Here is a 13,296-nt window from a genome sequence, read left to right on the forward strand (position 1 = left end):
GCCCAGGGGTCTCCAACCTATTCTGGAGTGAGAGCTACTCCTGATCAGTGAAAATCATTGTGAGCTACCGATGGCTAAACAACTTGTGCCTTATTACCAAGCAACCCCTCGCCCAGCTTCATTGACTTTAAGTCCATAGGGCCAGATACTATGGTTCAAATAAGATAATTTGACATATGGCACTATGACCTGGCAGCCGTGTGTCAGTGAGAGCGTAGTCTGTGGGGATGTATGAACGTGTGCATATGAATGGGATATATTTGTGTGGGTGACTGAGAGCCTGTGTCATATGTACTTGTGGCATAGGACATACTTTCCACCATATGTGTCATGTTACATGTGTGATACAAACATACAACCATTTTGTTTAAATAGGACACATTTAAAATGCCAAAATGTTCATAATGTGGAACATTTTTCTGCACTTTAAATTTCTCCCATATGAAAAATGAATGTATTTTCAGTAAGAAATATGGCACAGTGCTTCTACTGGACACTGGGAGCAAAAGGCTTTCCGTTTGTAAATGCAACACTTGAAAAAATGAGAAAATTGAAATGATAAGTACATTTAATCATAAGGTAATTTTTCATTTTAAGTTTCTCAGATGTAAAAGCATTGAGAAAAATAATTTTGTTCTCACCTCCAATATTGAGTTGCGAAGGACTTTTATTTAACAGTTAAATACCTGGGTGCTCAGTTGTTCACCTCTGTGCCCTGGATCATAAATCTGACTCCAGCACTGCTTATCAGGTCCTGCTATCTGCAGCCTGATGATAATAATGTAAATTAAACACAGCCTTTCCTTAACTTTAAAAGGAAAAATGTGACCCTGTGTTTATTTGAAAATGAACTCCAGGCTGTGGACTACTCTGAAGGGGTCTGAAAGCTATGTATGGATAGCTGGGGAATGACTGATTATAGACACCTGGTCTAGCCAGACTGGCAACCTGCGTGTGCAGGGAGGTGGGGGTTAGAGACAAGTACTTGGAAAGTGGCTGCTCTGACAGCACAAGAACAAATCAGCAAACCTGTGTTACCCTTCTGGCCTAACCCCTCCCTGCAAGCCCAATATGTTATTTTTTATACTAGAGATTCTTGCTGTTTCTCCTTTACAGGAAGAGGTATCCTCCTGCTTTTATGAATTTCCTCTCAGGCAGTGGCCTTTGATGTAGTCAAATGTAGCCAAACGTGTCTGTTGCAATTGTAACCATTGAGCCACTCTGACTATTGGCCTGAAGCAGCAAAAAGTGTTTACTGAATCTGCTAGACACTGCAGATCACATCCGCCGAGGGAAAGTGGAGCATTTGCTTGCCTTGTTCATGTGAGAATTGTATTCTTGTGTTCTTGTAGTTAATATTTTTAGGAAAAATCAAGCTACCACTCCTACTTTATAGCTGGTCGCATGTTTCAGACTTGCCTTTCTAAGGGACTGATTTAGATCTGGGCGGTGTTACCACCAAGCCGCGCTAGCGGTAGGCCCGAGGAGACAGTCAAGTCGGCAGTGTTCTACCCGCCGTATTTAGATGTTACAGTCTTGCAGGCAGTGTACTGGCGGGGTTTGCTGACGGGGGGAGACAGCGGCCGCACTCAATGGACTTCATACAAAGGCAGCAGCTATCAAAGGGACACATACACACACACTGTCCCTTAGCCATGGGTGCACCCCAGCACTAAACACTGCACAACTCAAAGACACAATTAGTCATTGTTAGTCTAAACAACACAACCCGTAAATGCCAAAAATACACATTGACACACATCCATGACACAACATACACACACACACACCATTGACACCACAACCAAACACCACACAGGCACAACAAACAACACAACTTAACACTCAGCTATAAAAACACCCTCTCACACCCCCACACCTCAATCAGCCAATTGCATCGCATACACACATACATGTACTGACTCTCACACACAACTCGCAGCACAGCATGACCGGTACGGGTCCCTGCCAATGTGCACACATAACACAGCTAATAGGTGTGAATGGACCGTCATTGTGGTGCCAGCATTAACTTGCCAAAGAATACTAGCACCATAATGACAGTTGTGTATGTGTGTGATATGTGTGTCTACCAGTGCGTCCCCACCCGTGTCTATCCCACTCATGCCCTGACCTATGCATTTCACAGTGATTAAAAAGGCTACTGTGACATGTATATGTATCTAGTGGTCCCCACCTCCAGTGAAGTGTCCACCCAGCATAGCCTGGAAATGCAATGTCCCAACCTTGTAGTCTGTCGATGGGGGGAGGAAGGGGCATTCATTTTTTCTCCATGGGTCGGTGGCAGCAGTGAGGGTAGGTGTTGTCCAGTCAAAGACAGGGGTGGAGGAGTGGGGAAAAAGGTGTGTTTTTATCCCCTTTCCCCTCAATCTGCCAACTATGGACTGGAAGTCGGACCACCTTGGTGTGATAAGGCACATCTAAATATGCACGGCAGGAAGGCTGCCTGTAGGCACGCCAGTATCCCCTTTTCCATTCCCCACCATCGACGCAGTCGAGGTTTCTTGGAGGAGGCAGCAGTTCAAATGCAGTCTTTCTTCTGTGGGACCGCCAACATCTAAATACGGCAGGCAGACCATTGCGGCGACGAGCGGGTTTACAGTTGAAAAGCCGCCAATATCTAATCAGGCCCCTAATTTCTTTGCACGTAGTCTTATCCTGCTAACCTTTACTGTTGCAGAGATATCACCCACAGTCACCATCGGAAGTTCAAGAAGGTTTTGTCATGGAAGAAATAACTTTACTTACTCGTAACTTTTACTAGAAATGCCTTGGTTTCAAGATTGTTAGTTGGCGCACCATGAACTACAGCAAAATAATGGAGCAAGATTTTGCACTAAACTATCCCTGGTTGTAGGCCCTTGACGATATTGATCCGTGAGTCAGATGTAGTGAAAAGTCCGTGATTTTTTGTTGTTGTCATAGTTCATATTGGCACCTTCTCTTCTAATTTACCACTTAGACGCTCACAGAGCTAGTGGGATTTGTCAAGATCACGTGGTGAGCCATTGGAGAACATCCAAGCTCAAAGCACAAGGCTTGAACCACTACAAAGCGTTTCATATTTTACGAAAACTAATCACTGTGTACTTTGTGAAGTACCATAATGATAGCTTTGAAAATGCTTTCCTGCATGTTGTACGACACTTACGAATCAGTCCACGATAAATTGAGAAGGTATCATTAAGTGGTCAGAAAATTGGTATACAGACGTTTGAACTGAAACCCCAGCTTTCCCACTTGACCTGCAGGTGCATATTTTGAATATGTCACTGCAAGACTACATGCCTGTTTTTGTATTCATTGTTTTTCTTTGCACGAAGTGACATGCAGCAGTTATGAAAATTAAGACATGTTGATACTTCCAGAGTTTTGTGCCTGCCCGTTTTTGAATATTCACAGATATTTGAATCAAGAGCCAGCCATAGATGAAATTCAAGGCAAACTTTTTTCAGTTTTGTGTTGAGCAGAAGGGCAGGCTGCTAAATCATTCAAACTCCATGCCCCTGGCTCTGGCAGACATACTGCGACAGTGAATTAGTTGTAGTCAAGCTCCTGGTCATTAGGACCAATGCATAGCTGTTATAAGGGAGCACATTATAATTTAGGATGCAGGCGTGTAACAAAACCTAAGCATCCCCTGCATTTTAATTTGGAATCACCCCTCACACCCATGCGGACTTTCAAGGCAAAATTAAAGGTAGCTGAGGGCCTTCCTCCACCAGGAACCCCTTTGTCGAGGGGCATCCAGGGCCCAGTGTTACACCGCTGTTTGGATCCAATATTGTCCATTGTAAATCAGGGTGCTGTACATTACCAAAATGCTGCATTTTGATGGGCTTCTAGCTAGTTATTTGCTACACAAGAAACAAATAGCTAGTACCTGAGACAATTCTCATTGCAGTATCAACCTGTGTATCACGATGCCTTCTTTCCACAATAGTTGCCTGTGGATAAAGAATAAGAGCGTTTCCCTAGCTCATAGAATGTGCCTGAACTGGGAGCCAAGCTGCTGGAGAAGACAGCTTTAAAAGCATTCTCTTTCCTGCAAAGAAGCATAATGCACACATGAATTGTTCACAAGTTATCAAAAAATCCCTTTCCATGACTTCGGTTATACATTTAAAAAGCTGCCAGCCTGTGAAAATTGTGTAGTCCTTTGCATTTTTTACTGTGATTAAAATAGCTACCTGATTGTTTTGTCTTATTTACAGTGCAACTTGTTTTTAAAAATATCTTTGACTGTCGTCGTTTTAAAAGTCAACAGGAAGCCATGTTTAAAGACAATGATTATATATTTGTAAACGTGGTTTATTGTTTCCTTATACTTACCGCACGCTAAAATTGATTTTGAAGCCAGTAGAGAGAGATGAAACCATGGACAAAATCCAATGAGAGAAGTAAAAAGAAAAATGAAATTTCCAAACGGCAGCTGGATAGCTTCACTGTCCATCTGTTTATTTTAAATATGCGATATATCTGCACATTGCTTTCTGTGCCTTTAACAATTCTATACCCACACATTTAAATGAAAGATTAAAAAGTTTTCTCTATCTACCTAAAAGTTTCAGGTTTACCAATAATGGGTTTTCAAGCGACAGAAATCAAAGATAGTCTTTGGAAACAGATGTGTAATGTGAATTGGGGACTTAGATTGGGCTATCTCTAACTATTTTTATCACTTTGAAAATATATTATGCCATAAATGACTAAAACCTTGTACATTTTTAAGCAGCTGTTATCATATCTGCACTAGCCCCTCAATGTCTATTTAATTCATGTTGCGCCTTACAAACGTTTAAAATCTAACAGCTATTTTTCCACCAACATGTCGCCTAGGACTACCTCATTTTTTTATTTGAATATAGAATGTTGACACTCTAGCCTTTTATTACATCTCTGTGGTGAACCCACAGTGGAACAATGACGGGTTGCTGCTGTACTTAAAAATGCATATTTCAATCAGCATGATAGACTCTTTTTTTTCTCAGATGGGCAAGGAACATTTTTGAGGATTAACAGAAATTGTGTCCTAATTTTAGCATTCTGGAGTACTAACCATAACTTCTACAACAAAATGATACCCCTTATTGTATTAATTTACTGCAGACTCTACCTTAAGAAATTATGGACTACATTACGAGGTTGGCGGGCCAACCATCAGCCCGCCAGCCCCATGGAGAGGAGACCGCCGCAGAGCTGGCAGTCTGCCCCTCCCACGCCGATTATTAGGTTTCTACTGGGCTGACCAGGCGAACATCTGAAATCAGAGGTTTCTGCCAGTCAGCCCAGTGGAAACTGAGTGGCGACAATCTCGTTGCATAGAGGGTGCTCCCAGCACCCTCTGAAGACACTGTCTGCCATAGCAGACAGTGTGCATTCTGAGGGTGCTGGACGGAGGGCCCCTGCACTGACTTTCTGCCAGCCTTTTCATGGTGGAGTCTCCACCATGGAAAGGCTGGTAGAAACTGGACTCGTGATCAGCATGGCAGTGCTGAAGCGGCGCTGAACTCATCACCTCCGTGGCTGAGCATGACTCCAACCGCCGCCGCCCCCACCATCGGGAACCTTGTTCCTGGTGGTGCAGCGGTTCCCTGGCGGTCTGGCTAGGGTTGTAATGTGGCGATGGGCAGCCGCACTACAGGCGGTCCAAACCGCCCCCACAAGGCTAACCGCCAGCCTCGTAATGAGGCCATGTGTCTTTCTACAGCTCTGGTTGTAGCAATATGTCATCCATTGGTGCTTCATTTTTGTAGTTGCTCATTCAAAGACTGCAAAGATACAATACCAGACTTCCAGGTCACCTCAATGAAGCTCAGCTTTGTTTGCTCATTTCCAAGCAGGTGCTTTTACTGTACTTTTACAGGTAGTGAAAGTAGTGTTCTATAACAATAACAGGGCTGTCACCACCACAGCTGCTTTAAAAGCACTCGTGCCCATTTTCTCTGCATCTTCCCATGACGGAATTAGTTGCTGGCTCATTGTCTACTAGCTACTTTTGTAGAAGTTACATTGGCTTAGTGTCTCCAGGTTACTTAGATTACTTAGCTATATAATAAGAAGGTGAGGGGGAAGTGGTTAAAAAGAGCTCATGGAGCCAAGGCAGGTCGCGGGGACTGCGCATGCCAGTGCAGTTCATGAGATGCAGGAAGGAGGCTCACAGCATCATGCATGACTACTCGTAAGCTACACCTCAACAAAACCTCTGTTTCTGAGATAGGCTGTGCATTATGTGTAAGAAGTAGAGGCTAGGGTCCCGAGCACATAACTGACGCTGCACTGACCTTTCCTCAAAACATGTGCACAGGGGCTTTAACCGAGTGGTGCAGCTGCATTTTCATGCACTACCAGCAGGGGTGTAATAAGGAGCAGATCACCACTTCTTAAAAGGCATTTTCTCCTACCTCAGACTCACCCTATATATTTTTTTTAAAAAAGGCCTTTTGAAGGTCCTTTTGAGTGGGATAGTCACTCACAAAAAATATAAAATGCCCTGAAACTGTACATTTAAAGCTGTATACAATGTATAGTCCTTACAACTGTCGGCTCTACATTCCAGTTCCCAAAAGGGTGATGTTCTTGTTAAATATGAAGAGGAATCCATTGGTTTCTGGGCTTTGTCGGCTGTGTTTTGTATCTATTCTTTGTGTTTTCACAGTTCAGACAATATTGGTGCATGTCTCAGGTTTGAGTTTGCGTCTGTGATATTGAACAGCTGGTGTGCCCATTGTTTACAGCAATGGCTGTCATTTTGCCAAGTAATTAGAATTACCTAATGCAGTCTAAACACTTGCTAGTTGGTGATCTAACACACTCTAAACACTGGTTGTGCCCCCTAACTGTAGGTACTAATATATTTACCTATAACTGCAGCCATCTACACTATTTGTGAGTCTTGGCTTGGGTTATCACTGTTCATATAATAGTTAAATCAGCCATTAAATCGTCATAGGTCAGGTGTTAGTAGAGTATTGTAAAGCTGTATGTTTAACAGACTACCATGTGGAGGGAGGTGTCATTGTCAATAGTAACAACAGAAGAACGAAGTGTTGAGTTTTTCATGTAGCTGGCAAGGTAAGGCGCTAGGGCTAGCTGAATTCTCTTTTCTTGTTTTATGGAAAGAAGCTGATGTTGGAAGTTTTCTTTTCTTCTTTAATTAGGTTTTGCCCAGGAAGTGAATAGTCACGCATTTTCTAATGCCTCGTATGCAAGCCGTGAGCTGAGATTGTTTTGCCTCTGATTACTCTGCAGTTAAGTTGCTTTCCTCCTGCCTCCTGCCATGGCAACTGTATTCCCAAAGATTTCTTATCTTCGTTAAAAAGGAAGGAATTTGTAGAAACCCTGCAGACAAAATTAAAAAGGTCATTGTTGGTTTTTTGAGATGCGTTTCCTGCTCATTGCCTTTGGGTGCCGCCTTCTAGGAAAGATATGAGTCTGTTCCTCCTACGACTTCCATCTGTTCAAGCAGGATTTTAAGCAGCACATCGTGGTTCGTGTTGTCGCGTCTGCAAAATGAGTAGGAACGTTTCCAGATCTCCAAGAAGTGCAGCAAGTCTATGACACTTCTGGTGTGGACTTTTCTGTAACAGGCGGGTACTAGAAGCCAAGCTATATTGGGCCAGGAATGTTGGCCTAAGTCTAGGAGATAGAATGATAAAGTTTGATTACCTCATTACTGCTTATTTTACTCATGTAGCACAGTCCTCTTTGATGATTCAGAATCCAGATTAAATGATACTCACGGTGCAGAACGTGCAGCCGTAAATGATGTGCAACGACCAATCTCATGCTGTGCCTGAGAAGGTGCAGCTGTATTTTAGGAGTATTCCTGCAGAACCGTTCGCACGTTGTGTCGTGAACGCGAGGGGATTTGTGAGCAACGCCACTGACGCCCTTTCTGATTTCATCAAACTGAAACCAAGTGACTTTGCAGAGATTGGTCACACACACTTTGTGAGCAAGGAACTTTTCTGCACATAGGGGACTTTGCACTGGAGGATAGTTGTTAGGGGTCACATAAACACTATCCACTTCCACCAATTCCAGGTGCCAAATTGTAGCCATATTTTTCCTTTTTATGGGCATTGCATGTAAGTGGCCTTAAGCGCTCTGCAGTTAAAACATATATTTATACCTACTGTAGAGAAGTTTTATGAAGCGCTACAGATCATCTAATGCCACAAAACCTGCACTACTAAAACCTGAGTTACTGGCCTCTGAAAAGTTTTACCACTGAAACAAATTTTTATGTCTGGAATTAGCCAAGGCCTTTTGAGTTTATTTAAATGACATGCATAACATAGGGCTTTCATCTAACTCCCTTCATTCCTTGTTCTGCTTTTGTGTCATTCACATTTGTATTCCGCCCATTACAACATGCGCAAGATGGCCCACTATGGGGCAGTGGGCCAGTCTACAACCTGTGGCTATCTTCACTCGAACTTCATTCTGCCATGTCTCAAGGGGCACACCCACATGCAAAGCAGGTCCCTTCTGGTGCGGAGGTTACTTTGGCAAGGTGTGTTTTATAAGATGAAAATAAAATTTGCGATTTTAGCCAATTTGTTTTGGATTTTAAGATTGACAAAAGCCTGGTAGCTTGAGTAATAATGACATTTTACAAAAAAATGACAAAGCAGGCATTGACAATCGAAAGATTGCCAGCCAGCGCCAGACGTGTTGGTTTTACCAATGCTTCTTAAATTTGCATATAAACCTCATCAAATTAAAATTGTTTTTTATGAGCTTTTGTTATAAGAAGACTTTCAGTCATTTGACCAGAAACCTAAAGCATGAGCTTCCAGACGTTTTTTTCAGTCTCTAATAAAGTTGTTCGAATGTTCTCTTCGGAGAGCAGCGTGCAGATGGTCCTTCTGGCAGGGGAATAGCCCACGCCCTGGCTGCCTTTTCACTGATGGTGAAATGGTGAGTGCACATAGACGCGGATTGTGCTCGCGCTTCCTCCCTCGGGGCGCCCCACGCTGTCGTCACAGATGTCACCAAAGCTCTCAGGCTGTGCCGAGCGTCGAGCTGTCACTTCCCGAGCAGCCTGCGAAGCGCAGAGGCGGCGCGCGGCAGAGCCCTGCGCGAGCTGTGCGCGAGCTGTGCGCGCGGCTGGGCTAGTCACAAAGCCTCTCTTCGTGCCGCGCGGGGACGCTGCCAGCTGAGCTGCTGCTGCCCGAGCCTGCTTCGTGGGCATCTGCGACGGCACCATGGTGGCCCGGGGGGAGATGGCGCGGTTTTGGAGCTTGGAGAGCCTGCAAACGGGTACGTGAGAAAAGTGGAAAAAGCAGAGTGGGTCGTGCGGTGGTGGTTCTGATCCAGGTAGATGTTCTGTAGCGAACCCACATGTTTTTGTTAGCAGGGTCGGTCGGTTTTCAGACGTGCTGCCCTCGCTGTCAGTGTTGGTTGCAGCCGGTGGGGGCGAACCGGATGCCTACCGAGGATGGTGCCGTCTGGGTTACCGCAGTACTGAAAATATGAATCCGCGTCCTCTGAGCCGGACATGTGTTGTGCATTTTTGAAGTACCTGGGAGACCCTCGGGTGAAAACTGGTTTGCCTGCTGGACGCTTTATCAAGCGATGTGGCCATTGCCTTTCAGCTCAACTCTAGTCTGAAAGCATTAACAGGAAAGGTCATCAGACCCTTACATGGCGCCAGGGATGTAGAGCTTCAGTCCTGGGGTTTCGTTTAACAACCTCTAATGACTTCGGGGAGATGTAGTCCTTTTAAATTTACATCTCGCGCTCTAATGCTGAAGTGAACTGAACACTTTCACAAAATTGTTTCCAAGCACACAAACACCCAAACTGCGCCCTCACCCCGTGGAAGTGTTCAGCGGTGAGGAAATTTGTCTTCAAGAAGCACAGTGTGATCACTGTTTGCTACTTCTGGTCGACCCAGACACTTTGACTTGGGGGACGTGCACACTGCTTGTTTTGTACAGCTGTGCCTGCTGTTCTATTTTTGGAGGACTTTTCAAGTCGCTGGTAATGAGCTAAACCGCACGGCACCGCCCAGCCCCCTACATAAACCTAACCTCTCCTTAAGACACAGGGGTGTAACTTCTTTATTTTGAAAGTGCCATACAAGGCAACACTTTTAATCATGAGTTTCAGAAATGTGAACACGGGCATGTGGTTTTTTGCTCCCACGTGTCTTTCCATACACGGGTCATGGGCGTCCATCGTAGGTCCAGGGCATCCAGTTTCAGCTTAGAATTTCAGGATGGCCACTGGCAATGTAATAATTCTTGTTTTTATCCATTGTAAGTGTACGTTCAAAACCTGCAAGCCTGTTTTGGGTCCGACACCCATGGAGCTGGGCTAGACACGACACAGATGTGTGAGCCACAAGGTCTTTGGATCAACGGCTGGCTGGCGACACTTTGTACCACTAGAATCGGTGTTCATAGGATTACTGGTCCCACTTGTCTCTGAGTAGAAATGTGGTGATGACAGGTTGAGAGATGGTTTCAGTGGTTACATGTTCTAAGGATAGTTATTCAAAAACCCATTTCCGTTTAAGTTTCCGAGAAAACACTATAGACGTCTTCACCAAATGCCTGTGTTGTTTCTTTGCTAGCTCCATCTCTCTAAGTTCGTGCAAATACCATTATTTTTTCCTTAATATAAAAGCTGCACGTATTGTAGTCTGACCCTGTCCCTTTGTTGAACTAATTGTGACTTCAAGGCCACTCTCTGTGGACTGCATGCACTAAGTGTATCTTCTACTCAGTAATAACTCGCTGCAGCAGAATGTTTCACGTTCATTATGTGGGGGTATTGATTTAGCATGCTTTTACATCCTATTTACATTTTATTTGTTTTGCACAGCACTCAGACATCCCCAAGATTGCTTCTGAGCGCTGTAAGAGAGACACTAACTTTTGAAACAAACAAGCGGGGAACAAGGCAGCCTTTAGTCCGAACATCTGTATAAATGGAAAGGTCTTCAGCTCTTATCTGTATTTCCTGAAGGCCGCCTCTGGGAGACAGAGAACACTGCAGGCATTGGAACAGATTTACTCAGAGAACCCATACATTGGGGGCCAATGTGTGACAGAGGAAAGGGGGTGGAGTCATGAAGGGCGGAGATTGAAAAGCAGAGTCTGACAGTCAACATATTTAAAAAAAGTCTGCTGTAAAGAAATTGCCAGCAAGGACATATGTGACAGTAAATGTGTTCTTACTTACTTTTAATTGGCCACAAAGAGGCAGCATTATAAATTATCCTGCAGAGTTAAGACAACTGCTGCAGAGATCTTTTTGTGCCCATCAATTTTTGAGAAGATTATAATAGTGGTAAGATAACTATGGTGATTAACGCAGGTCTGGGAAAGTTCTGTGTTTTGTGCAGTCACAGTTTTGACTCCTAAAGTAGCATAGAGGGTTAATGTACCTGCTGCAAAGCACATCATGTAACATTCAGATCACAGATTTGTATGTTATGTATGGAAATAAGTAAGCTAGTTCTGTTGACACTGAGATCCTTTCGTTACTGGGATCAAGGAACTGCATTTAAACTGTAAGTCATGGTTTTAGATCCTTATTGTGTTATTTTCTCAAAGTGTTATTCTAAGATTGCAAAGAAGGATTTCTCTCTGAAGTAATAACATATTGTGAGTACAGACAACCCTAATTACTCCGATATGTTTTATGTACTGACTTTGTGTTTCTCCTAACCATTCACTCTTAACATATGTCTACAAGTATAGACAATGTGTGGTTTCTTACCCTTATAATGCTCATTGTCTTAGTACATTAATTTGCACACTTGTATGATTTATTGTGCCTCTGTGTGAGATGTAAAGTGCTCCGGCACCCTATACCTGTATGAGTAGTACTGTAAAATAATTAAATTAAAAACTGAGTAAGTGCCACTTAAATCATTATTTGTGTAATTACTCATACACACAGATAAATCGTGCATTCTTCTAGTGCATGCAAACTATTAAATAGCGGAGTTGAACAAAGTAAAAAACCCATATCCATGTCATAGTTTCTCTAAAGTACTTGTGAAGTAATAAGCCTTAGTTTCCTTCCTTTGTATTGGCATCTAGGTAACAGGCTTAATGTTGCTCTCAGTCAGGATGATACTTGAACAAAAGAAGGGCTGATGCCCCTTAAAATCAGTCCTTTGTTTTGGGCCCTGCTGGAAGTGGGGGAAAAAAGAATGCTGGTCAGTCAAAATCTTCCAGCAGGAAGATGGTTCAAAGGATGGTGCACTGTGAACACTTGGTTCGTCCTCCACACCACTTAAATCTTCTTGCAAGGCTCAAGTGACAAATATTTTACTTTGGTTTTGGGTTGTAGATAGATTTCATTGACACCTGGATTATAGTGTACGTAGTATGATGCTACAGTCACATCTGTAAAAGTGTATTCGACTTTGTTTGAGAATGCTTACCAATAGAGTTTTCCTGGTATTATTATGTTGCTTTACAAAAATAGAGAAAGGCATGGTGCTTCATTGAGTGGAAATGTGGATATTCTTTTATGTTAAAAGAAGCTTAAAGTAGTAATGCGCTCTAGTTCATCTGTTTTATTCATTAAGCAGGTGCCAATGTGTGCATCATGTAACCATAACTAGACAACTTGTGTATTTTGGACTGGTCACAGATAGGAACATTCAATATATTACGATTGGTTAGTGGGTTTTTCACTCTAAATTTTGCAAAATTCACATCAGTCAATTTAACATTGTAAACAAGCTGTCCCTGCATTGGAAGGAGTGGCTGTGGTCTCTTCTACATCCGTCACATAAGGGTTTGGAGGACTCATTGAAGCTGTCCTCTGGTGGGAGAACATAGCTTGGCATTTGCATTGTTGTGTGCCACATTCAAATAGTACCCTATGCCTGCATGCCACACAAAAGTATCCCTGAATGCGGACAGGTGGAGAATGGGGGGAGCCCCTCGCTGCACCTCCCTTCATCACGGTAGCATCATTAACACCCAGCATTCCTGTTGAGCGGAAATGACACGGTCAAGCAGATGCTCAGTGCAGCTCTTCCTTTTTTGTGGCCTGTCTTAAGCGGAGAAAGGGTGCTTTATGTAATACCCATCCACTGCAAAGTGGCCAGCTGACGTCTAATTAAGTTTTGCTAACAATTGTCCAAAACATGTATGATGTTTGGATGTAGGCGGAGCTTGTTTATAAATGAGACAGAAATGGGTCATTTCTGATGTAGGTGAATGCCAATATGTTGGTGGCTCAATAAAGCATTAAGATATGGTGGAAAGTTGGTCAAAAGCTAAGCAGGACTGAAGACTG

General features: G+C 43.4%; 1 protein-coding gene across 2 annotated transcripts in view; it reads left to right on the forward strand.

Moving 5' to 3' along the window:
* Window positions 1-13,296, forward strand: part of SPATA13 (spermatogenesis associated 13) — a 119,352-nt gene that overhangs the window by 51,840 nt on the left and 54,216 nt on the right. Inside the window, exon 1 of one of the 2 annotated variants that reach the window (XM_069202240.1) lies at window positions 8,941-9,288. The exons of the other annotated variant lie outside the window; for it this stretch is intronic. Within the exon in view, the coding sequence (XP_069058341.1) occupies window positions 9,234-9,288 (55 nt within the window). The 5' untranslated portion in view covers window positions 8,941-9,233. Of the gene's footprint in view, window positions 1-8,940; window positions 9,289-13,296 lie in introns of those variants that run through there. 2 annotated transcript variants of the gene reach the window in all.

Source organism: Pleurodeles waltl, chromosome 8, assembly GCF_031143425.1.
Source record: "Pleurodeles waltl isolate 20211129_DDA chromosome 8, aPleWal1.hap1.20221129, whole genome shotgun sequence".
Taxonomy (NCBI): Eukaryota; Metazoa; Chordata; class Amphibia; order Caudata; family Salamandridae; genus Pleurodeles; species Pleurodeles waltl.